The following is a 21,152-nucleotide window of genomic DNA, read 5'->3' as shown; positions in this document are numbered from 1 at the left end:
GATCCCTGCGCAGAGCACACGCCTGAACTTCCCAAAGAGTGCCCTCCAAGACCCTACAGGGACACAGCAGTGGACACTTGAGGCAGACCTCCAGCTGTCCCCGAAACAGCGGACCCACCCCCAGCGCGGGGGCGGGGCGGGAGGGGGCGCGCAGACCTCCGGGAAACAGCAGGGCTTCAGAAGATTCAAAGTGCTGCCTGGGGGGAAGCAAGAAGACAGACCACCCATTCAAAAATAAGCAAAGGGCATGAACAGGCAGTTTTTTTTCTCCAAAGAAGATACACAAATGACCAACAAGCGCATGAAAAGATGCTCCACGTCATTAGCCATTAGGGACATGCAAATCAAGAGCACCGTGAGATACCATCTCACACCCAGTGGGAAGGCTGTAATCAAAAAACCAGAAAATAGCCCGCGTTGGCAGGGAAATGAAGACATTGGAACCTGGCGCGCTGCTGGTGGGAAGGGAAATGGTGCAGTCGCTGTGGAGAGCAGTCTGGGGATTCCTCGATAAGTTAACTATATAATGACCTCACTTACCAGCAATTCCACTAGTAGGTATGCGCCCAAGAGAAATGAAAACAGACTCAGACAAATAGCTGAATGTGCATGTTCACAACGTAGAAATGAATAAACGAAATGTGGTCCGTCCACCCCGTGGAATGCTATTCAGCCATAATATGTGCTCTCAACATAGATGAACATCCAAAACATGCTCAGTGAAAGAAACTGGACACAAAAAAGTCACATACCGTCGGGCTCCATTTATAGAAAATGTCCAGAACAGGCAAACCCAGATACAGACAGCAGATCAGGGCCAGGGGCTGGAGGAGGGGGGTGGGGAATGGGGGTCTCCCTTAGGGATGATGAAAATATTCCGGCACTAGACAGACATGATGGGTGCACAACATTGCGTATGTACTAAATGCCTCTGAATTGTTCGCTTCAGCATGGTTTATGTCATGTACACTTCACCTCAATTTCTAAAACTGAAAAATAAATAATAACCAAAGACTTGTAGCAAGATATAGGGGTGCCCACTCAAGGGGGGTGCAGAAGGGCCTCACCCAGGAGGCAACATTTCTGCAAAGCCTTGAAAAAAGGTTGGACAGAGGGGAAATCACAGCCAACTGCAGGTAAGAGACCAAATATCAAGGTGAATTATTTAAGGGGCGCCTGGGTGGCTCAGGTCATGATCTCAGGGTTGGTGGGTTTGAGCCCCCCCCCCCCCCTCGCCGGGCCCTGTGCTGACAGCTCAGAGCAGGGAGCCTGCTTCGGATCCTATGTCTCCCTCTCTCTCTGCCCCTCCTCCACTCACCCTCTGTCTCCCAAAAATGAATAAACGTTAAAAAAGAATTTTAAAAAGTGAATGATTTAAAAATTTGTTCAAGCTTCCTTTTTTTTGTTTGTTTTGTTTTAAACAGTGAAAGGACAGTGGGCGGAGTGGGGGGTCGCTTTAATGAATTTGGGGACTTGTGGGGCTCCCTGGATCCGGCCACCGAGCTTTTGCAGCTCTTGGGGCCCCCTCGGTTTCTTCTTCGCCCCGCCCCGCGCCGGCCCCGCCCAGCCAGGACCTGGAGGCCGGGAGGGGGCGCCCGCAGGGTCCCCAGAGGGAGGAGAAAAGACTTTGTCCCAAGTTTTCGCGGAGCTTCCTCATCCCCGCTGCGATCGGCGTCCCAATCCCCCTACGGCCCCCCGATTTTCAGACACCCCTTGCGGTCCCGCCCCCTTTCGGAACTCCTGGGGGCCCCTGGACTCCCGCCCAACTTCTCTGCCGCTAAAAATCTCTTTTATTCCTCGACCGCCCCCCACCCAGGCCCGCGGGACCCCTACCATGGCCCGGTCTTACGGGGGCCGGGTGCTGGCCGCGATGACCCTGCTGGGCATCCCGGCGGCGGTGCTGGCGGCGCTGGGAGCGCAGCTGCTGTTCCAGCTGCAGGCGGGCCGCGCGGAGCTGCGGGGAATGCGCGCCGACGGGCTGGGCCCGGAGCTGGACGCCGGCCCAGGGCTGCCCGAGGACGCGGCCGGGGCGCTGCTGCCTCTGGCCGCCGCGCTTGCTGCGCTCGCCCTGGTGTTGGGCCTCACCAGCCTTCTGCTCGCCGCGCTCTGCGGCCACCTGGGCGCCGAACTGGCGCGGGGGCCGGGTCCCGGCAGGTAGGACAAGCCCCTCCACCCCGACGCCCGGCTGGGGGCTGGGCGAGCCCGGCGAGCCGCCGCCCCTCTCTGGGCCTCAGGTTGCGCGGGGGGGGGTTGGCGGGGGGAGTGGATCTTCCCTTATCCCCCTCCCCTTCTCCTTTCTTCCATCCCTCCCTGCCTTCCTCCCCTCTCTCTCCATCCCCAACTTCTATCACCTCTCCCTCCCTCCATCCTATAGTAGTTGAAAATTTACCGCAGGTGCGAATTTTACAGAGGTGGAAACTGAGGCTCATAGAGGGCCCAGGGTCAGCTAGCTCCTGCGCTGATAGCGCGTGTCATTTAGGGAACCCCACACTCTTCGTGCTTCTTGCTTTCCAAGGATTAGCTCAGTGAAGTCCCCCCACCCCCTTCGCCCCGCGGCGGCTGAACGTTACTGCCTCCCTTTGTAACTGCGGCTCCGACAGGGGCCAGGGTCCTGATCTCTCTGGGCTGAGCCAGAGCCTGTGCCCTGGCTCGGGCATCTGAGCTCCGGCACATGAACCCTGGGGAGGTGGCGGGGGTGGGGCGGGGGGCGGGGGGCGGGCAGTGAATGTAGAGTGAGGGACCTTCCTTGAGTCAAGGACTCGGCTGCCCCACATCCAAGTGTTTCCCTCCAGGATGCCCGGGGAGGAGAGCCAGAATCATTGGTCCAGGATTCCATGGATTTGAGCAGATGGGAACGTCCACCATTTGGAGTAGATTCCACCTAAACTATTCATTCGATAGCTCAGGGAGTCAGTCGACAAATATGTATTGGGCACCTGCAGGGGGCTGACCCAGCACTGGAAATAGAGGACACAGCAGGAACCAGGTGGACCCAGACCGGCCCTGGTGGGGTAGACAATAGCGACAAGCCAGATCAGAAATATCAAGTGAGGCTGAATGCTGGGAAAGGAAGAAAATGGGGTGATGGGGTGGAAGCGGAAAGGGTAAGTGTGGTTGAGGCGGGACCATCCGGGGAGGCTTGCGCTGAGACTTGAAAGAGGAAAAGAGGCGGCGGATCTGGAGGCCTGTGATGGGGGGAGGGAGGGCAGCATGTGCAAAGGCCCTGGGGCAGGAATGAGCTTGGGGGATCTGGAGGACTGTGATGGGGGGAGGGAGGGCAGCATGTGCAAAGGCCCTGGGGCAGGAATGAGCTTGGGGTGTTAGAGGTCGAGGTGATTGGTGTGGCTGGAGGGAGAGATGAGGGAGATAAGGGTAAGGAAATCAGGGGAAATAGACCATCCTGGGCTTCTGTGCTGTGGTGCAGACTTTGGGGGTTTACTCTGCCTGAGAGAGTTGTGAGCAAGGAGGGGCATGTGACCTGACTTAGGTTTGCAATCACCCCCTCCAGCCGCTGTGCAAAAAAGGTGAGAGCAGAGAGGAGGCCACTTCCACCGTTGTCGGTGGGAGGTGAGTGATAGCAGAGGCTTTCCTAAGCCTCGAGGAGTGGGGAAGGAAGAACGCACCCGGCGAAGCACTCAGCCCAGCGCCAGGCTCAAAACTAAGTCCTCGGTCCGTCTCAGCCCTCGGGAATCCCTGTTTCTGTCACCTCTGATGGCGAGTTAAGCTCCGTCTCTTCGTGTCCCAAATAAGTTTGTGGTCTGGAAAACAATGGAAGGCAGGTGTCTAACAAGTGTCCCCGCGTAATAGCTGCTTCATGAGTGCTGGATGTGTGAATGGACTGATGTGCGTGGATGGGTCGCAGGAGACGGGTGGTGGATGGGTGGTGAATGGCAGATAGATGGATGGACGGACGGTGGCTGTTTAAATAAGTGGGTGGATGGATCAATAGGGCCTTGCTAAATGGCTGGCTGGCTGTGTGGTTGAACAGCCGATGGAAATTGGTAGATAGTAAATGGTAGTGGATGGATGAGCGGGTAGATGGAGAGACCGATGGCTGGATAGATGGTCAGGTCCTCACACAGAACTCAGATCCCCCAAAGCTCCCCCTCCTTCTCCTCCCTGGCTTCCCCCCACCAGCCCCACCCCCTGAGCCCTTTTTCTTCCTGCCCCCCACCCTCCTAGGTCTGACTGGTTTCTCTATGACTGCCGCCTCCTCAGACACGTGGCCCTTGGCCTCTTCTGCTGCGGGGTCTCTGTCTACTTAGCAGGTGCGTGCCGGGGGAGGGTATGTGGGGGGGGGGGTAGAGCCCCGGGCTGGGGTGGCTTTGTCTGACACACTTTCTTGCTCTGGGACCTTCGGCAGACTCCCTTGCGTCCCAGTTTCCTCACCGGTAAAGTGGGGACGTGTACCGTCCCCGCCTTATAGAATCGCTGAGGGCATTCAAGGTGAATCCCCGCAAAAGCCCATGAAAGCATCTGACTCCAGTGGGGGTGGGGGGGTCCACGAGCAGTAGTTGCCTTCAGAACCCTTTTGGATTCATCAGCTTTTCTACGTCTGGTTTGAACAAAAGTGTCCATGTCCTTGGTGGCTTTCTAGAGATAGTGTTTCACAGGTTGGTCTTAGCAAAAACCATTTGCTTATAAATATCAGAACCTCCAGCTCAAGAATGCCTTAAGTTAAAAAAAAAAAAAAAAAAAAAAAAAAAAAAGCTTTATAAACCAGAAATGCAGTTGTAAATCCCAAAACAGGAAGCAGAGCAAAAAAGAAAGAACATGCCACACTGGCTTTCCTTCCCTGACTTGTAATATAACTTTTCTTAGCTCAACAGTCTCTCACCCACGCTTGCTGGTAAAGGAATCAAGTCATCAAGTCTCTTTAAAGAGACTCCTGACATCTTCTGTTTTGTTCTAATCTTGGAAAATGTGTTGATGGGGCTGCAGGTTCGGTGCTGAATCACACATTAGATCACTAAGCAACCTGTTTTCCTGGAAGAAAATAATTTCCAGCTGAATGAAAACCAAGGAATTTGCTATGATTGCCTTACTCTTATTCCTGCGACAGAGAAACAGAAGTTTAGAAGATATATTTAAAATATTTCTTTGTGAGATGCGAGCCTAGGGTTCATTATGGGAATACAGGGGTACATACGCGTATATCACAGGCAGGGAACTCTGCAGAACTTTTGTTGCTTGACTTAATAAAATGCTCCAGATGTGAGTTTTCTTTAAAAAAGGAGAGTGGAGGGGCGCCTGGGTGGCTCAGTTGGTTGAGCGTCCGACTTCAGCTCAGGTCACGATCTCACGGTGCGTGAGTTCGAGCCCCGCGTCGGGCTCTGGGCTGATGGCTTGGAGCCTGCTTCCGATTCTGTTTCTCCCTCTCTCTCTGCCCCTCCCCCGTTCATGCTCTGTCTCTCTCTGTCTCAAAAATAAATAAACGTTAAAAAAATTTTTTTTAAAAAAAAGGAGAGAGGAGGGGTGACTCGAGCCTTTTCACAGGCTGGCAAAAAAAAAAAATGTTGGAGACTTGGAGAATAAGATATGCTCGCTCTAATATACAAGAAAACTCACAAAGAGAGAAAAAAAAAAGGTAACCACGTCAGCCTCATTAAGTGTTAAATTAAGAATTTGTTCAGCTCCCATTTAGATTCTTTTTTGAGGTTAGGTGACCTCACTCAGCAAGAATTCCTGACCACGTCCAGCCAATCATCCAATTAGCCATCGTTGCTGACCAGAGCCAAAAGAATAATTAAAAAAACAAAACAAAACACACACGCTTTAAAAAATGTTTAGAGCAAAAAGGGTCCTTGGCCTCATTTTAATATGTCAAACATGATGCAGTGTGGCATCTTAAAAGCCAAAGTGCAGGGGCGCCTGGGTGGCTCGGTCGGTTAAGCGGCCGACTTCAGCTCAGGTCACGATCTCACACTCCGTGAGTTCGAGCCCCGCATCGGGCTCTGTGCTGACAGCTCAGAGCCTGGAGCCTGCTTCAGATCTCCCTCTCTCTCTGCCCCTGCCCCCCCTGAAAAATGAAATAAAAACAATTTTTTTTTTAAACAAAAGTACAGAGCTGAAGAAAGCATAAAAACAGCCCACAAAGTGTGAAGAAGTCTTCCATTCACTCTGGGCTTCTCCACTACCAAGTCCCCTGCTGCTGCTGCTGTAAGAAAACTCCTCCCTACCCGTATCCCAGTCAGCGGTCCCAGGACAGGCTCTGATTGGCTGAGCTCGGATCATGTGCTAGCCCTGCACCAATCACTATAACCGGAGGAATCAATGCTCTGATTGGCCAAGCCTAGTACCATACACAACACTGATGCCAGAGAGGTGGGTCAGTGCTCCTACGTTAGCAATCAGGGTGAGGGTAAGGACTAGACCAGGGGTTCTCAATGGGAACTGATTCTGCTGACCCAGTGAACATTTGGCGATATCTGGAGACCTCTTTTGTTGTCATGACAGGGCAGGAGGGAACGCTATTGTGCCTCGTGGGTAGAAAGCTGCTCAGTGTCCTACAATGCACAGGACGGTCCTCATCAAAAAGAATGATGCCAACTGGGCGTTGGACAGGCCAACAGAAAACTAGTACAGGTCGGTCCTCAAGGTCAGGTCAGCAACAGTCTTGTTCAGACCGGCAACCTGAGGCCAGAGAGGGGCTGTGATCCACTGAAAGTTAATCACCAGGATTCAGAAAGCCTGAGATCTGGGTTGTTTCAGTTGTAGTCAAGTACACACGATAAGGCACGGAAGTTTACCATTTTATAGGAAAATGGATGTGACAACGATGTGACAACGATGTGAGAGGATTAGATGGGTGAAGCTGTGTGCCTAGCATGTTGTATGGGTGTCTGTGACTGCCCTCTTTTTGGGGAGTTCTCCCAGGGTTTGGGGAGCAAACGTTTGTGGACTAAGTGAATGAAAGCCGTTTGTTTTTCCAGCACTGTCCATCTACGCCCTGCTGCTCTTTGAGATCGAGACAGGTGCAGCCGCCGCCTCCATCCTCGGAGTGGGTGCTCTGGTCCTGGTGGCGGCACTGACCCACACCCTGGTCCGAGCTGCCCGGGCCACCCGCCGTGGCCTCCACGAACTGTCCCCACCGCACTTTGAAGATGATCCTGTCCGTCCTGCCGAAGTCTCCAAGGCCAGCCCCAGGGCTCAGCCCCAGCAGGGTACCCACCACCGGACCCCCTACTCATCCTTCCCAGAACCTGGGGACCCCGTCAGACCCACGGGTGCTGCTACAGCGCCTACGGCCAAGGGAGGAGGCTGGGAGGGCAGCCTGCCTTTATCCCGCATGCACCGGACACTGTCAGCTGGCAGGGGGCACTGGGAAGGGATCACCCATGAGATGCGCAGCATGCTGGGCCACAGGCCAGGGGGCTCAGGGAAGGACTCCACCCTGGTGTGAACCCAGGGACCAGGGACAGAGACCTGGGATCAGGCAGCAGGAAGAGGATTCTGTAAAGATAAGTCTAGGCTCAGCCATAGTAGCAGTATGACTTGATTTCTCAGTTCACAGCATCCCTGGTTTTTGTCCTGAAGGTTGCTTCATGGCACAAAATGGCTGCCAGGGCTCCAGCCTTCATCTCCTCTCAGAGGGAAAGGCAGAGGCCAGGGCAGGCTCGGTATCTTCTGGAAATCTCCCCGGGAAGCCTGGGGTCCCTCCTGTTTATACCTCACTGGCGAGAACAGTCACATGGCCACATCTCGCGGCAGGGGAGGCTGGGAAATGTAGCTATCCAGATGTTATAGGCAGGAGGGAGGGTTGGGCTTATGCCGTGGTTCTCTAAATGTCTCCATCCATTTTACAGATGAGGAAACCGAGGTCCACAGAGGGGCAGTGGCTCACCAGGAGTCCCATGGCCAGTACTGAGCGTCAGAGGCAGGATTTGAACCTGGGTTCTGTAACCCCCATGCTGCTGGCAGTGCAAGTCTCAGACTCTGCAACGTCTTCCGGGCTGTGAGCATTTGAAATCTGTGTGTGCTGAGCTCAGAGCAACCCAGGGCCACGGGTAAACCTGAGGGGCTGGACCCAGACTTCTGGCTGTGGCAGAGACTTCGCTGCTCTGTGTCTCACTTTCCTTGTCTATAAAATGGGGACAGAAGCAGCTTCTTCTCCTAGGGTTCCTGTGAGACTCGGTGTAAGCCATTCCAGGTGCCTGTGCACAGTAGGTCCTCCACGCATGTCAACCTGTGCCATTGTCAGTCGGGTGGGGTGCGCAGTGGCAGGAAAAGGCGGGGTCGATGACCACTTTCTGGGGCTCACGAAACTGACAAGGCTTGGAGTGGATAACTCAGAGCCCTCAGGGTCTCCAGAGGCCCTGGCCCCCCCTCCTCCCGTTCTGCACGACCCTCAAATAAACTCCGACCCTCACTATCTCCTTTGTCACTTGAGCCACATCCAAACATGCTGTGTGGCCAAGCCCAGGCCCAGGGTGATGGATGGAGTGACAGGAGTGGGGGTGAGGAGGCAGAAGTGGGGAGCAAGGGTATGTTCCTTGTAGACCTCAGTCAGGGACCCAGGTCCCACAAATCCTCATGTATGTAAATTTCACCGGGGGTGGGGGGATGGATGCCTGGCCTTCATCCCGACCCCAAATGGACAGATATCCCCAGAATTCTCCCAGTATGTCCCTTCCTGGACCACAGAGGTACTCCAAGGCTCGCGGAGTAGAGGTGACTCAGCCACATAGTGGCTCAAAGCCCCCCTAGGACCCTTTCCAAAGGTCAGAGAGGTGACAGCACCCAGCGGTGGCGACGGGGGGTGGGGGGGTGGGAGGCGGTTAGTCCCCAAGCGTGACCCTGGCAGGGACCCTGCTGATCAGATATACCCAGACCCAGGTGGCCCACTGTCTCCGGCTGCCACCTCCCAGAGCCACCAGGAAGCTGCACAGAACACCTCCTTGCTGGGGGAGTGGAGAGAGAACACACACGAACATTCCACAGGGTGCCTGACATGTGGGGTAGCCAGTAACATAGGTTCTTGGGGAGCATGATAAATATCAGTGAAGATAAATCCAGAATAAATGTTGGGGCCCCTGACAGGCTGTCAGTAGAGCATGTGACTCTTAATCTTGGAGTCGTGAGTTCAAGCCCCACGTTGGGCATAGAGCTTACTTTAAAAAACAAACAAAATAAGTGTCCCATCCTTCTCACAAGCCTGGTTCTGCGGGCACATGCCAGGCACTTTCCTGGCCTCGGTGAATCTTCAGGACAACCCCACTTACAGATGGGAAGACTGAGGCCCAGGCTGTGAGGCCACGTGGTGGCGATGGCTGGAAGTTCACAGTGGGCTCCAGGCCACAGCAGGTGACCGAGAAACCCTGGAAACTGCGGTTTCGGAGAATCCCCTGGAATGGGGCAGGCCCCGAGGGCTCCGAGAGGGTGGGAGAGGAGCAGAGGAGGGAGGACCACAGCTGTCTGCCAGGGAGGAGTGCCTCATCTCCTGCAGCGGGCAGGGGAACCAGAAGCTGGACCCCTCAGCCTTGTCCCCAGGGCAAGGACCAGGGTGTGGGTGCAAAATTGGAGGCCTAAAAGAATTGAAAACAGAGATTCCAACAAACTCTTTCGCAAACACGTTCACGGCAGCACTAGTCACAAAAGGTAGAAACAACCCAAATGTCCCTCAACAGGTAAGTGGGTAAAAAAATATGATCGATCCATACAATGGAATATTTACTCAGCCATAAAAAGGGACGAAGCATTGACATAGCACTGCAAGGTGGATGGCCGTGAAAACATCACGCTGAGGGAAAGAAGTCAGACACAAAAGGCCACACAGTGTGTGATTCCATGCATAGGAAACGTCCAGAGCAGGCAGATCCGTAGAGACAGACGAGTGGTTGGAGGAAGAGAATGCTGCTAACTGCTCGTGAGGACAGGGTTTCCTTTCCGGGTGATAGAAATGTTCTGGAACTAGGAGCACCTGGGTGGCTCGGTCGGTTAAGCGTCTGACTTTAGCTCAGGTCATGATCTCTCAGTTCATGAGTTCAAGCCCCGCCTCGGGCTCTGTGTTGACAGCTCGCAGCCTGGAGCCCGCTTCGGATTCTGTGTCTCCCGCTCTCTCTGCCCCTCCCCCGCTCACATTCTGTCTCTCTCTCTCAAAAAATAAATAAACATTAAAAAAGGAAAAAAAAAAAAAAGAAATGTTCTAGAACTAGACAGTGGTGACGGCTGCACGATCTTGTCAGTGCACGAAATGCTACTGAATTGTCCGCTTTCAAATGGCGAGTTCTGTGTGATGTGAATTTCACCCCAATTAAAAAATAATTAAGGAGGCACTTGCTCTCAGGCCTCCTGCGGGAGCAGATGGGCCTCTGAACTAAAACGAGCTCCTTGAATGTTGCACCCCACGAGCTCGTGAGCCTCATCCCAGTCTGACCCCTGCTCATCCTCTTGGGAAGCTATGCAAGGTTCCGGCTCAGAAGGCCAGCTGGGAACAATGCCCATAGCCCGGCCGAAATGTGCCCCCCTTGCCAGCCGTGCCCTGGAAGGGGCGCCAAGCGTCCTCGTATCTCAGCCGGAATCAGGTTGTCCCGGGGCTGGAACCAGATGCTCAGGTTGCTCTGCGTCCTGGGTACCCGATAAGGGTTTGGTGCTCCAGGAACTGGGACAGATCTGGCCCAGTGAACAGTCATGCAGCCTGCAACCTCAGTTTCCTTCTTTATAAAATCAGGTAAACTTGGGGGCGCCTGAGTGGCTCAGTCAATTAAGCAGCCAACTTCGGCTCGGGTCATGATGTCATGGTTCGTGGGTTCGAGCCCCGCGTCGGGCTCTGTGCTGATAGCTCGGAGCCTGGAGCCTGCTCTGGATTCTGCGTCTCCCTCTCTCTCTCTGCCCTTCCCCCGCTCATGCTCTGTTTCTCTCTCTCTCTCTCTCAAAATCAAATAAGCATTAACACAATTTTTTTTTTTTTAAATAAAATCAGGTAACCTCCACTCCACCAAACAGCTGTGAGGACCAAATCAGAAAGGGTATCGATGTCTCCATTCATTTCACAGACCACGCAAACAAAAGCAGTGGTTGGCATCCCGGTGGGACTTAGCGTGTGGACAACGTCTCTCAAAGACGTAGCCTTGGATTGGGATCCTCAGAATCACACCTTGAGATGATTTGGGGGATGTGGTTTGCTTATGTGGGAGGTTACGCCAGGAAGTCCCAGAGCCCGTCAAGGGCACCAATGAGGACACAGTGCCCGGGGTGGGGGGTGGGGGGGTAACCAGGGTTCCCTCCTGCTGGGGAACTCTGGCAGACAGCCTAGAGCACACCCAGCAGAGTGGTCCCAACACAAGGGATCAGGGCTGGGGTCCTTATCCTCTGACCACCATCAGGCATTGCTTAGAGAGAGATTAACCCCTCATACTTCTGGTCTTCCCTACGCACCAGCTGGACACCTGTGGCCACACAAGCCCCAGGCAAGGTTGCGGATAATTGCTGCGAATGACATTCATCATGTGGAGAGGAACATAGATGGGATGGATGGGACGGGGGGCACAGACAGCATCTGCTTGAGCTGTGTTGCATTTTTGCAACAGTAGGCATGAGTGGGGCGGGGGAGGGATACCGAAAGCACTTAACCACGCTATCTCTGGATGAGAAGAACTATTGATGTTTAGATGCCCACCATGTGCCAAACACCATGCCTGACTCACACAGGCATCACTGCTGTTGTCCCCTTGAGGCAGCAACCGGTCTCCCTCCTTCACTTCTTCTGCACACGCAATCTGCTGAAATTGGCAGAACGCAGCTGGCGTCCTCTGTGCTGGTGACATTTAGAATGGAAGGCCAGAGGCCACCTTGAAGGAAATGGCTCAGCACAACAAGGGGCGTATCCCCCCTCCCCACACACACACACAAAAACAATTTATGAGCATGTTATTTTTTAATGTTTCTTTCTTTATTTTTGAGAGAGAGTGAGTGCAAGTGGGGGAGGGGCAGAGAGAGAGGGAGACACAGAATCTGAAGCGGGCTCCGGGCTCCGAGCTGTCAGCACAGAGCCCGACGCGGGGCTCGAACCCACGCACCGTGAGATCATGACCTGAGCCGAAGTCGGACAGTGCCAAGTGTTGGTGAAGACTGGAACTCTCATTCCTTGTGAGTGAGGGGGTGTGTTGGTCCCAAGAGCCTCGGACATCTGCTTGGCTGTATCTGCTGAAGATGAACCCAGGCTTCGCCTACCACCCCCACAATCTCCACTCAGGGCATTTGCACAACGGGAATGAGTGTGTTCCTCAAGAGACGCGTACAACAGTGCTCGGAGCAGTTTTGCTCAGTGGCCACGAATGAGAGACAACCCACGTGCTCATCAACAGGTGACCAGACTGGTACATCCATACCATGAACTCTAGCAATGAGATTTCAGCTCAGGTCATGATCTCCCGGTTCATGGGTTCGATCCCTGGGTCAGGTAAGGTTAAGGACCTTTGAGAGGTAAGGACCATTGAGATTCCCATTGGAAAGATGGAGAAACTGAGGTATAGAGAGGTTAAGCCACAGCTCAGGGTCACCAGCTCGTGAGCAGTGCAGCTGGGACCTCATCTTGCCCTGTGACGCCTCAGTCTCAGTGCCTGGGCAGGAAGGATAAAGCTTTGGCTCCCTTCTCTGTAGCCCACGATGTGAGCTCAGTCATAGCAGTCAGGATCGATGTGGCCCAAGTCAGGAGTGGGTGGGTGGGCTCCATGGCAATTCTCCTGGACCTTCCCCAGGCTGTCCTGAGGCCCTGTGGGGCCCAGAGGGTTGGGATTTTGCAGGGTCATTGGCCTAGCGATGACAGCAAGCCCAGTTGGATCCTAGGCCAGGACGGCTCATCTGGGGGGCCCCTGGTCACCCGCGGATGCCCTGGAAAGTGATCTGAAGCTGGTTTCAGGGTGGCCAAGAAGGCGACCAGGGAGAACAAACAGCCTTTACTTCCCGGGCAGATCAGATTCCACGGCCGGCGCCACAGCAGCCTGGGCGGGACCTGGCAGGTGCTGTCTGTGCATAGAGAGGGGAGAGGTGGGGAGACGTCTTCGACCAAAGGCCTAGTTTTCCCAAGGCAGCTGAAGTGTATGGGGGAGGGGGCACATTTTACGGTTTCCCCTCGCCCACCTCTCCGGGACAGCTTGCTGTCTCTCCCCTCAGATCCCCAGGACAGGGGGTACAAGTGGGTGGTACAGGGGCGCCTGGGTGGCTCGTTCGGCTAAGCCTCCGGCTTCAGCTCAGATCATGATCTCACCGTTCGTGGGTTCAAACCCCGCGTCGGGCTCTGTGCTGACAGCTCAGAGCCTGGAGCCTGCTTCCGAACCTGTGTCTCCCTGTCTCTCTGCCCCTCCCGATTCACACTCGGTCTCTCTCTCCCTGTCTCAAAAATAAACATTAAAAAAAAGTTATTTTAAAAAAAGTGGGTGGCACAACCCTTCTGGGGGCCCAGTGGGGCGCGTTCTGACCGATGACCCGTGAGCAGAACTTTGACAAAGGCACTTCCAGGCCCAGGCATTTAACTGATGGTGCAAGAGCTTTTGGAGTCCGTCCCCCACTGTCGCCAGGGGATGGTGGCAGCCCCTTCAGGCGGATTTCAGGCACTGTGACCAGCCGAGTCTGGGGCTGCTCTGCCATGGGCCCGTGGGATGAATGAAAACTAAGCCTTGGCCTTTCGAAGCCACAGAGATCTGGGGATGTTCCTGACCGCAACAGGACCTGGGCCACCCGGAAGCTGTGGGGACCTAGGGAAGACAGAGCATTAAAGGAAGGAGCGCGGATGTGGGAGAAAAATGGTGTTAGTCTGGGGCTATTCGTTTAACAAATGGGTCCAGACTATTCTTCACGGATTCCGTATTTGTGAGTTCTACTGGCTGAAATTCACTTGTACCCCACCCCCCAGCCAATACTTGCGCACTTTGCGGCCATTCAAGGACACGCATGGGGGGGGGGTAGTTTGAATCACTGGGGGACCCATTCCCAGCTGAGGCGGAACGTGGTGACACTCTGGCGTCTTGTTTCACCCCTCAGACCGTAAACAGGTGGCCTTTTTGTGGTCTACCTAGTGGCAGGTTTTTCACATCGTTGTGCTTTTTCATCGGCAACTTTGTTGTTTAAGAAAGCCCCCAAGGTGCCCGATCGGTGCCTTGGACTTGGCTCAGGTCACGACCTCATGGTTGGAGGGTTAAAGCCCTGCACTTGGTTCTGCGCTGTCAGGGCAGAGGCAGCTTGGGAATCTCTCTCCCCCTCTGTCTCTGTCTCTGCCTTTCCCCGCCCCCTCAAAATAAATAAACTTAAAAATAAAAATATAAATGTCCCCACGTGTAGTACTTCGTGCTACCTAATGTCCCCACACGCAAGAAGGCAGGGATGTGCCTCCTGGAGAAAATGTGTGGGTTAGATGAACTTTGTTCAGGCGTAAGTTAACAGCGCTATCGGCCGGAAGTTCAACATTAACTAATCAGCGGTATGTATTAAACACGGGGTCTTGAAACACACACAAAACAAGGCCCGGTACCGATTGCTTGACAAAAATGTGACCAAAGGCTGGTAGGAACCCCCCACGGAATCCGGTACTCCCTAACTCAGTTTTCGCTGTGACATTAAGGGACCTAACTACCGCCAATAATGAGAATGGACGGAACGTACCGGTCACCCGGCAGAGGAAAAGAGACACGTAGAGCATCTCGAAAGTTCAGACAGCAGGCCCTGGGTTCAGATCCCAGCTGTGACCTTAGCGGCCCCTGCCTCTGTTTCCCGCTCCGTAAAACGCGACAAAACCCGGGCTTCCCACCGGGGTGCGGGAAGACTGAAAGAGACGCTGCGCATCAGGTGTTGAGGCTGGGGTCCCCGCAATATAAATGTGACTGAAACGATTATTCGCATTTTGCACAATGCTGGAGGGGCGGACCAGGTCTTCTCTGTGACCTACGTCCCCGGCTCAGGCACTCGCGGAGCCTGATTCCCCCTCTGTAGAAGGCGAGTGGTGGCAGCGCCGCCTTAGATGTCCTGCACTGGGGTCACCTCCGCCCCCTGGCTCGTGCTGCGCGTGCGTGGTGAACACCTTGAACCACAGAGGACCGGCGGCCGGGATCAGGACTCCAGACGGCGAGCACAGGTTGGTGTTTATTGCCAGGAGGACGCCCGCGTGGCCTCCAGGCACCAGAGAGTTTTGACACAAATGACTTGAAGGCACTGGTTTCCGTCCAGCCCCCACCCCTGCCCTGCAGGGCCCAGGGGCGAGAGACCCCATCACCGAGCAGACCTGTCCTGCTCCCTTCTCCAGGGCTGTCCCTCCGCTGCGTGGCGGAGGGTCTAAAATGCCCTGCGCCACCGAGATTCCCAAGATGCTGTGGGGCGGGGTGGCTGCCAGTCCCGGGTGTCCGGCAGGGGGGGCTCTTCCCTGGGGCTGACCAAGGGCTATGAGACGCTGGGGGGCAGGCGCGCAGCCGCAGTCTTCTCCACCACAAAGCCGTAGTTATACTGGGGAGGCGGAGCGAGGAGAGCACAGGGTGAGTGAGGGGGTGGAAACGACTAGGGACTCGGCGATCTCCAGCCTTTGGGAGACGGGGTGTGGCTGGGGGAGCCTGGGGCGACGGGAAGGGAGGGGAGAACCCCCCACCCCCCACCCCAGCATGCCACCCTGGGCCCTGCACCCACCTCCTCCTCAATATCCGCCAGTGACTTGATGGTCAGATCGGCAAAGGCAGAGAAGGCCTGGCGGGCAGAGGCAGATCAGTCCCCGGGCGGGGACCCCAACCTGGAACCCCCATTCCTTGAACCTCAAGGAGGGTCTCCCTCAGTATTGGCCTGAACATCCCCTCACCCTTCCTGCCACAGCCTGGGGAGTTGTCCCTCCTGATGCCCCATTCCGAGCCTGAGACCCTCCAGCTTCCTCCAACCCAGGAACGTGGACCTCTGTGCTGGGGCACTGGAGGCACGGATGACCCTCCCTGCCACTGACAGGGGCAGACCCAGGCGCCCCCAGCGCCCAGCATAGACTCACCAGGGGGCCACAGCTCTTGCCCTCAAAGCGCGGGTGCAGCGTGAAGGGAACACCATCCATGGCTGAGGAGAGCGAGAGGCTGAGGCACAAGAGACTTGAGGCCCGCCTGCCGCCCACCCTAAGCAGAGAGGCTCACGCCATCCCCACCCCCCAATCCCTACAAAATGGGGGAGGCCCAGGCCTGGTTCCAACCCTGGTTCCACCCCTTCCTGGCTCTTCAACCTCGGGTAAGTCTTGCCCTCACCCCCCCACCCCCCACTCCCGTGCCTCAGTTTTTTGCTCTGCGCTCACCTGAGATGCCATAGAGGTTGGAGGCCTCGTAGATGGAGTCGCTCCTCCGCAGAGTAGATGCCCGAGAGCCAACCCGGGACAGGGTCCGCTCTGGAAAGCCGCCCTTGCTGGTGGAGGCAGGACAGCACAGGTCAGGCCTGACTCCCCCCATGGCCGCCCCCTTCCCAAGCCTGAGGACTCACCTGGGCTGGGCAGGTGGGTCCAGGGAGAGGCCCCGCATGTCCCGGCTGAGAGCTCGGGGCTTGGGCACCGGCCTGGGGGCCTTGGCCTTCTTGCACCAAATGGCAAAGCCTCCCATGTCCCTAGAAGGAGAGAGAAGTAGGGAGGGGTCCTAGCCTGATGGGGTGACCCCAGCCCTCTGGGGGATTTTCCTTTCAGCATCGCAGCCCGCACCCTGAGCAACATCCTAGCTAATATTGCTGGGTCAGATCACCACAATGTGCGTTTCAGACCCATCAACTCACTCTTCACAAGAACCCTACAAGATTGATACAATCACCCCTGTTTTAGCATGCGGAAATTGAGGGGGTGCCTGGGTGGCTCAGCCGGTTAAGCATCGGACTCTTGAGTTCAGCTCAGGTCCCGATCTCATGGTGCGTGAGATTGAGCCCCACGTGGGGCTTTGAGCCGACAGCACAAAGCCTGCTTGGGGTTCTCCTTTCCCCTCTCTCTGCCCCTCCTCCCTCTCCAGATAAAATAAATAAGTAAGGAGACTTTAACACGTGGAAATTGAGGCACAGGTAAGCGGTAGAAGGCACAGGAGAAGGCCTGGGTGGCTCAGTCGGTTAAGCATCCAGCTGCTGGTTTCAGCTCAGGTCATGATCTCAACAGTTCATGTGGGGTTGGAGCCCCAGGTCGGTTTGCGGGGACTGCTTGGGATTCTCTCCTTCGCTCTCTGCCCCTCCCTCACCCCCTCATGCACTCTCTCTCTCTCTCGAAACAAACTTAAAAAAATTTTTTTAAAAAGGCAGCACAGGAGGCCTCAGGAGACTCCCTGAGGGTCAGCAGGGCAGATATGGGACTTGGAGGGCAAGGGAGGAGGCCAGAGGTGGGGGGAGGGTAAGGGGGGGGGGTCCTACCCTACTCGCAGGTATCCAGGCACCGTCTTGGTCTTCCCACTCAGCCGGACATCAAACACAGCTGTGTCTGCAGCCCCCAGGGGCACCAGCTTCATACACATGCGTTTCTTCTTGGACACAGAGGCCTCTGGGAGTGGGGGGTGGGGGGCAAGGGAGTGAGAAGAGGGAAGAAGCAGAGAAGGGACCCAGAGATGGCTCCAGGATGACGCTTGCCAGGGTGCTATTTAAGGCAGCTACCTGGATAGCTTTAGGTCAGTGGTTGAGTCATGAATGGTATAGCCATAGGAGGGGACTCCATGTAGCCTTTAGGAGCCATTGGGGCAGGCTTATCTTTGGTGACATGGAGAAGCATTCATGGGGTGACCGTGCACACCTATGGCAAGGGTGAGTAGCTGTGGACTCGGATGGAACTGAGTGCCCATCCTGGCCCTGCCAACCTCACTTTTCCTTAGTCCTCTAATCCAGGGGTCAGCAAACTCTGGCCCGTGAGCCAAAAGACACCAAGATCTGCTTTTGCACAGCTAAGAATGGTTTTCACATTTTTAAAGGATTATGGAGGGAAAAGGCAACAGACACTATCTGGCCTGCAAAGCCTAAAATATTTACTATCTGGACCTGTACATAAAATGCTTGCCCCATGAGTTCGAGCCCCGCGTCAGGCTCTGGGCTGATGGCTCAGAGCCTGGAGCCTGCTTCCGATTCTGTGTCTCCCTCTCTCTCTGCCCCTCCCCCGTTCATGCTCTGTCTCTCTCTGTCTCAAAAATAAATAAATGTTAAAAAAAATTAAAAAATAAATAAATAAATAAAATAAATAAATAAATAAAATGCTTGCCGACTCTAATATCAATAGATATACCCTGAGAGTCAAATACACATGACCAGGGGTGCTTGGGTGGCTCAGTCGGTTAAGCGTCCGACTTCGGCTCAGGTCATGATCTCATGGTTTGTGAGTTCGAGCCCCGTGTGGGGCTCTGTGCTGACAGCTTGGAGCCTGGAGCCGGCTTCAGATTCTGTGTCTTCCTTTCTCTCTGCCCCTCCCCTGCTAGTTTTCTGTCTGTCTCTCTCAAAAATAAAAGATAAAAATAAAAAATAAAAAAAACAAATACACATGACAAGACACAGTGAGAGGCAGGGAGAGCCAGGTGGCTGGAAAGCAGGGTGGTCAGGGCTGGAAGGGCAGCACCAGGGCTATAGGAGTCAGAAGGGGTGGGGACTAAACAGAGACCTGAGGGAGAATCAAGCATTAACTAGCCCAAGAGTCAAAGACAGGTGCTCCAGGCAGAGGAAACTGTGTGCAAAAGCCTGGAAATGAAAAGGCGTGGAAATGGCGAGGGTTCTACTTGGCTACCAGTTAAGAAGATATAGCAGGAACAGTAATAAAACATGTCATGACTCTTACTCTGGGACAAAGGCTGTGCCAATGGCACATTTTTACGCAGGGCAGGGCATGTGGCTCCGCCCTGGAACAGAGCTCGACGCCTCAGCCGGCTCTGTCATTACCCAGTGCATCGAGTGGGCAGTCGAGGCTCGGAAAACAAGTGCCTGTCGTCCCTCCGCCCCTCCCTGGTCCTGCCCACAGGGACCCGAACGCGGCCCCCCACCCCGCCCCCAGTCTCGGACGCGGGCCTCACTGGAGTCCAGGGGGTCGCAGACCGGGGAAAAGCCCGGTGGGAGGGGGCTCTTGTCCACCAGGACCTGGATATCGGTCACCACATTTTCCTGCGGATTCTGAGGGAGGAAGGGGAGGACACAGCGACAGTCATGCTGCAGCAGGAACAGCGCCCCTGGCGGAGGGCCCCGCAAATGGACGGGGGGGTGGGCTGACCCCGGGAATTCCGAAGGTGGGCGCCCCTTACCTCTAGGCTGCCCAAAGAATTGAAGCACAGAAAGTAGCCAGACTTCTGCGCGAAGCTCTTGCCGAAGTTGGCGGGCGTCCCTTCCACGGTGCAGGAGATCTACGATGTGGACGGGAGTCAGCGCCAGGCTCCTACCCCGACGCGGCCGCCTGTGCCCCCACTTGATCCCGTGCCCCCACTTGATTCCCGGCCCCCGACGTCGCTCACCGCACTGAATCCCCGTGGCGGAGGCGCCGAAGCCGACGACCAGACCAGGCCAGCCAGCGGCGCCGTGTCGGTTCCGGGTCCTGGATCCATCCTCCGAGCCCAGAGCCGAAGGCCAGGACGGACTCAGATGTCCGAGCCGACGACCCGCGGCCGGGTTAGGGCAGGAGTCTGAACTACAACTCCCAGAAGACCGTGCGAAGGCGGGGCGGGGAAGGGGGCTGTCTGCGCGTGCCTGGAAGACGGCTGACCAATCGCGTGGGAACATGAAGCCACGCCCCCGTGCATCGCGCAGGCGCACATGAGCGACGTTTGCGGAAAATCGTCTCGTCCCCTTCTCACGCCCAGCGACTTCCTCCAGAAGTGTTTCTACTCAGCGCCGAGGTCTTGCCTGCCCCAAACCAGAACTACGCTCCCCAGAATTCCTTGCGGTATCGGCTTCTCCAGGGACACGTTTGGACATTTAGGGAAGAGATTTGAAAAACTGTAATTGTAGTTCTAGGAAGTCATCCCAAAGGAAACGTCCATGGGTTATGCAGCTATTAGTTTAAATAACAAAAAGTACGGACCACCGTGAACCATGAAATCGTGTGTAACTTGAGGAGTTGTTCATGTTACCGGTGGGAGATTCTGCATTGTGTGAATGGAGATCTCGGTTCTTGGATTCCCCACGAAAGAATAACCTGAGGATCCGCGCTTGAATAAAGACAGCTAGAAGGAAGGCAGCAAGCACAAAGCAGCTTTTTAAGAACCGTACACTTTCAAGGTAGGAGAGCGGGCAGGCCCAGAGATGGCAACTGCCAAGAGGCTAGGGGTGTCTTTTCTTTTTCTGTTTGTGGGTCCTAGCTAGGGTGGTTTCCAATCATCTAAGGGACTCCTCCTATTTATTGGGAGGGGAAGTTTGGGGCCCTACAAGTTTCTTGCCGGAAGTGTCATGGCCACCTTCCCCCCAGAAGGGTAGCGGGTGGGGGTCGAAACCGCAATGTAAATGTATTAGAATGAACATAGGCAATCACCCTGCGGTAGAGGTTGGAGAGGAGACCGCAGGTTCTGCACCTGTGGTTCTTGGTTGGCTAACCTTGGTGGAAGCCACAAGGCCAAGATGTTGAAAGCCACAAAGTCAAAATGTTGTGCCCCCAGGCTTCTAATGTGTGACCTGTGTTTCACAGCCCCTGCCCCCAGCTCAGGTCTAACTAACTGCCTATTCCATCATTCCCAGACACAATTAGGTTTTTTTAATGAGATATAAAGTATTTAATACGGTAACATGCTTTTACACCCCTCTGGGGGGAAAATACGAAAAATTAGGGAACAAGGTATTATCTACTCTAACATATTTTTCAGTTTTCTGCAATATCACGGGTTGGCCCACTGTCTGGTTTTTGTATGCATAAATGATTGAAGGGAGGGAAAAAAAATAAAGAGTATTTAGTGACGTGTGAAAAGTATGCAACATTTGAATGTCGATGCCCATAAGAAACAAACATCTTGGAAAAGATGACCCAATAATGAGACACAGGAGTGAACTAACCATGGGCTCCCCTAGAAATACCCCATTTTCCTAGTACTTAGGAGGAATGTGGGTTCAAAACCTGGAGAGTTCCCTGGGTGAAATTTGAAACTGGACCCCACACTCAGAGGACAAGGAGAAAGAAGTCAACTACTCTAGATTGGTAGAGGGCAGGGTTTTTGTTGTTGTTGTTGTTTTGTTTTAAGTTGTTTTTGTTTTTTGAGAGGCAGAGAGAGAGAATTCCTGCCCATGAACAT

General features: G+C 54.8%; 2 protein-coding genes across 2 annotated transcripts; one reads left to right on the top strand and one right to left on the bottom strand.

Moving 5' to 3' along the window:
* The first annotated feature begins 1,642 nt into the window (after positions 1-1,642).
* Positions 1,643-7,402, top strand: TMEM221 (transmembrane protein 221). The gene is made up of 3 exons (XM_042977328.1): positions 1,643-2,154; positions 4,183-4,268; positions 6,933-7,402. The coding sequence occupies exons 1-3, from the start codon at positions 1,835-1,837 to the stop codon at positions 7,400-7,402; spliced, it is 876 nt and encodes a 291-aa protein (XP_042833262.1). The 5' UTR covers positions 1,643-1,834.
* A 7,655-nt stretch (positions 7,403-15,057) lies between these two features.
* MVB12A (multivesicular body subunit 12A) lies at positions 15,058-19,568 on the bottom strand. Its single transcript, XM_007088349.3, has 9 exons — positions 19,389-19,568; positions 19,182-19,280; positions 18,957-19,053; positions 17,326-17,452; positions 16,429-16,548; positions 16,247-16,353; positions 15,956-16,017; positions 15,610-15,666; positions 15,058-15,432 (listed from the first exon to the last, which is right to left on the bottom strand). The coding sequence occupies exons 1-9, from the start codon at positions 19,476-19,478 to the stop codon at positions 15,370-15,372; spliced, it is 822 nt and encodes a 273-aa protein (XP_007088411.2). The 5' UTR covers positions 19,479-19,568; the 3' UTR covers positions 15,058-15,369.
* Positions 19,569-21,152: the final 1,584 nt, after the last annotated feature.

The sequence above is a fragment of the Panthera tigris genome, chromosome A2 (assembly GCF_018350195.1).
Source record: "Panthera tigris isolate Pti1 chromosome A2, P.tigris_Pti1_mat1.1, whole genome shotgun sequence".
Classification (NCBI taxonomy): domain Eukaryota; kingdom Metazoa; phylum Chordata; class Mammalia; order Carnivora; family Felidae; genus Panthera; species Panthera tigris.
Note: the sequence above shows the minus strand (reverse complement) of the source record. Positions and strands in the feature narration are given on the sequence as shown.

Coding starts and splice junctions, on each gene's coding strand:
- TMEM221 (XM_042977328.1), top strand. CDS start 1,835: ATGGCCCGGTCTTACGGGGGCCGGGTGCTGGCCGCGATGACCCTGCTG. Junction 2,155..4,182: donor CGGGGGCCGGGTCCCGGCAG/GTAGGACAAGCC, acceptor CCACCCTCCTAG/GTCTGACTGGTTTCTCTATG. Junction 4,269..6,932: donor GGTCTCTGTCTACTTAGCAG/GTGCGTGCCGGG, acceptor TTGTTTTTCCAG/CACTGTCCATCTACGCCCTG.
- MVB12A (XM_007088349.3), bottom strand. CDS start 19,478: ATGGATCCAGGACCCGGAACCGACACGGCGCCGCTGGCTGGCCTGGTC. Junction 19,281..19,388: donor CGCCACGGGGATTCAGTGCG/GTGAGCGACGTC, acceptor TCCACATCGTAG/ATCTCCTGCACCGTGGAAGG. Junction 16,354..16,428: donor GACCCACCTGCCCAGCCCAG/GTGAGTCCTCAG, acceptor TGCCTCCACCAG/CAAGGGCGGCTTTCCAGAGC.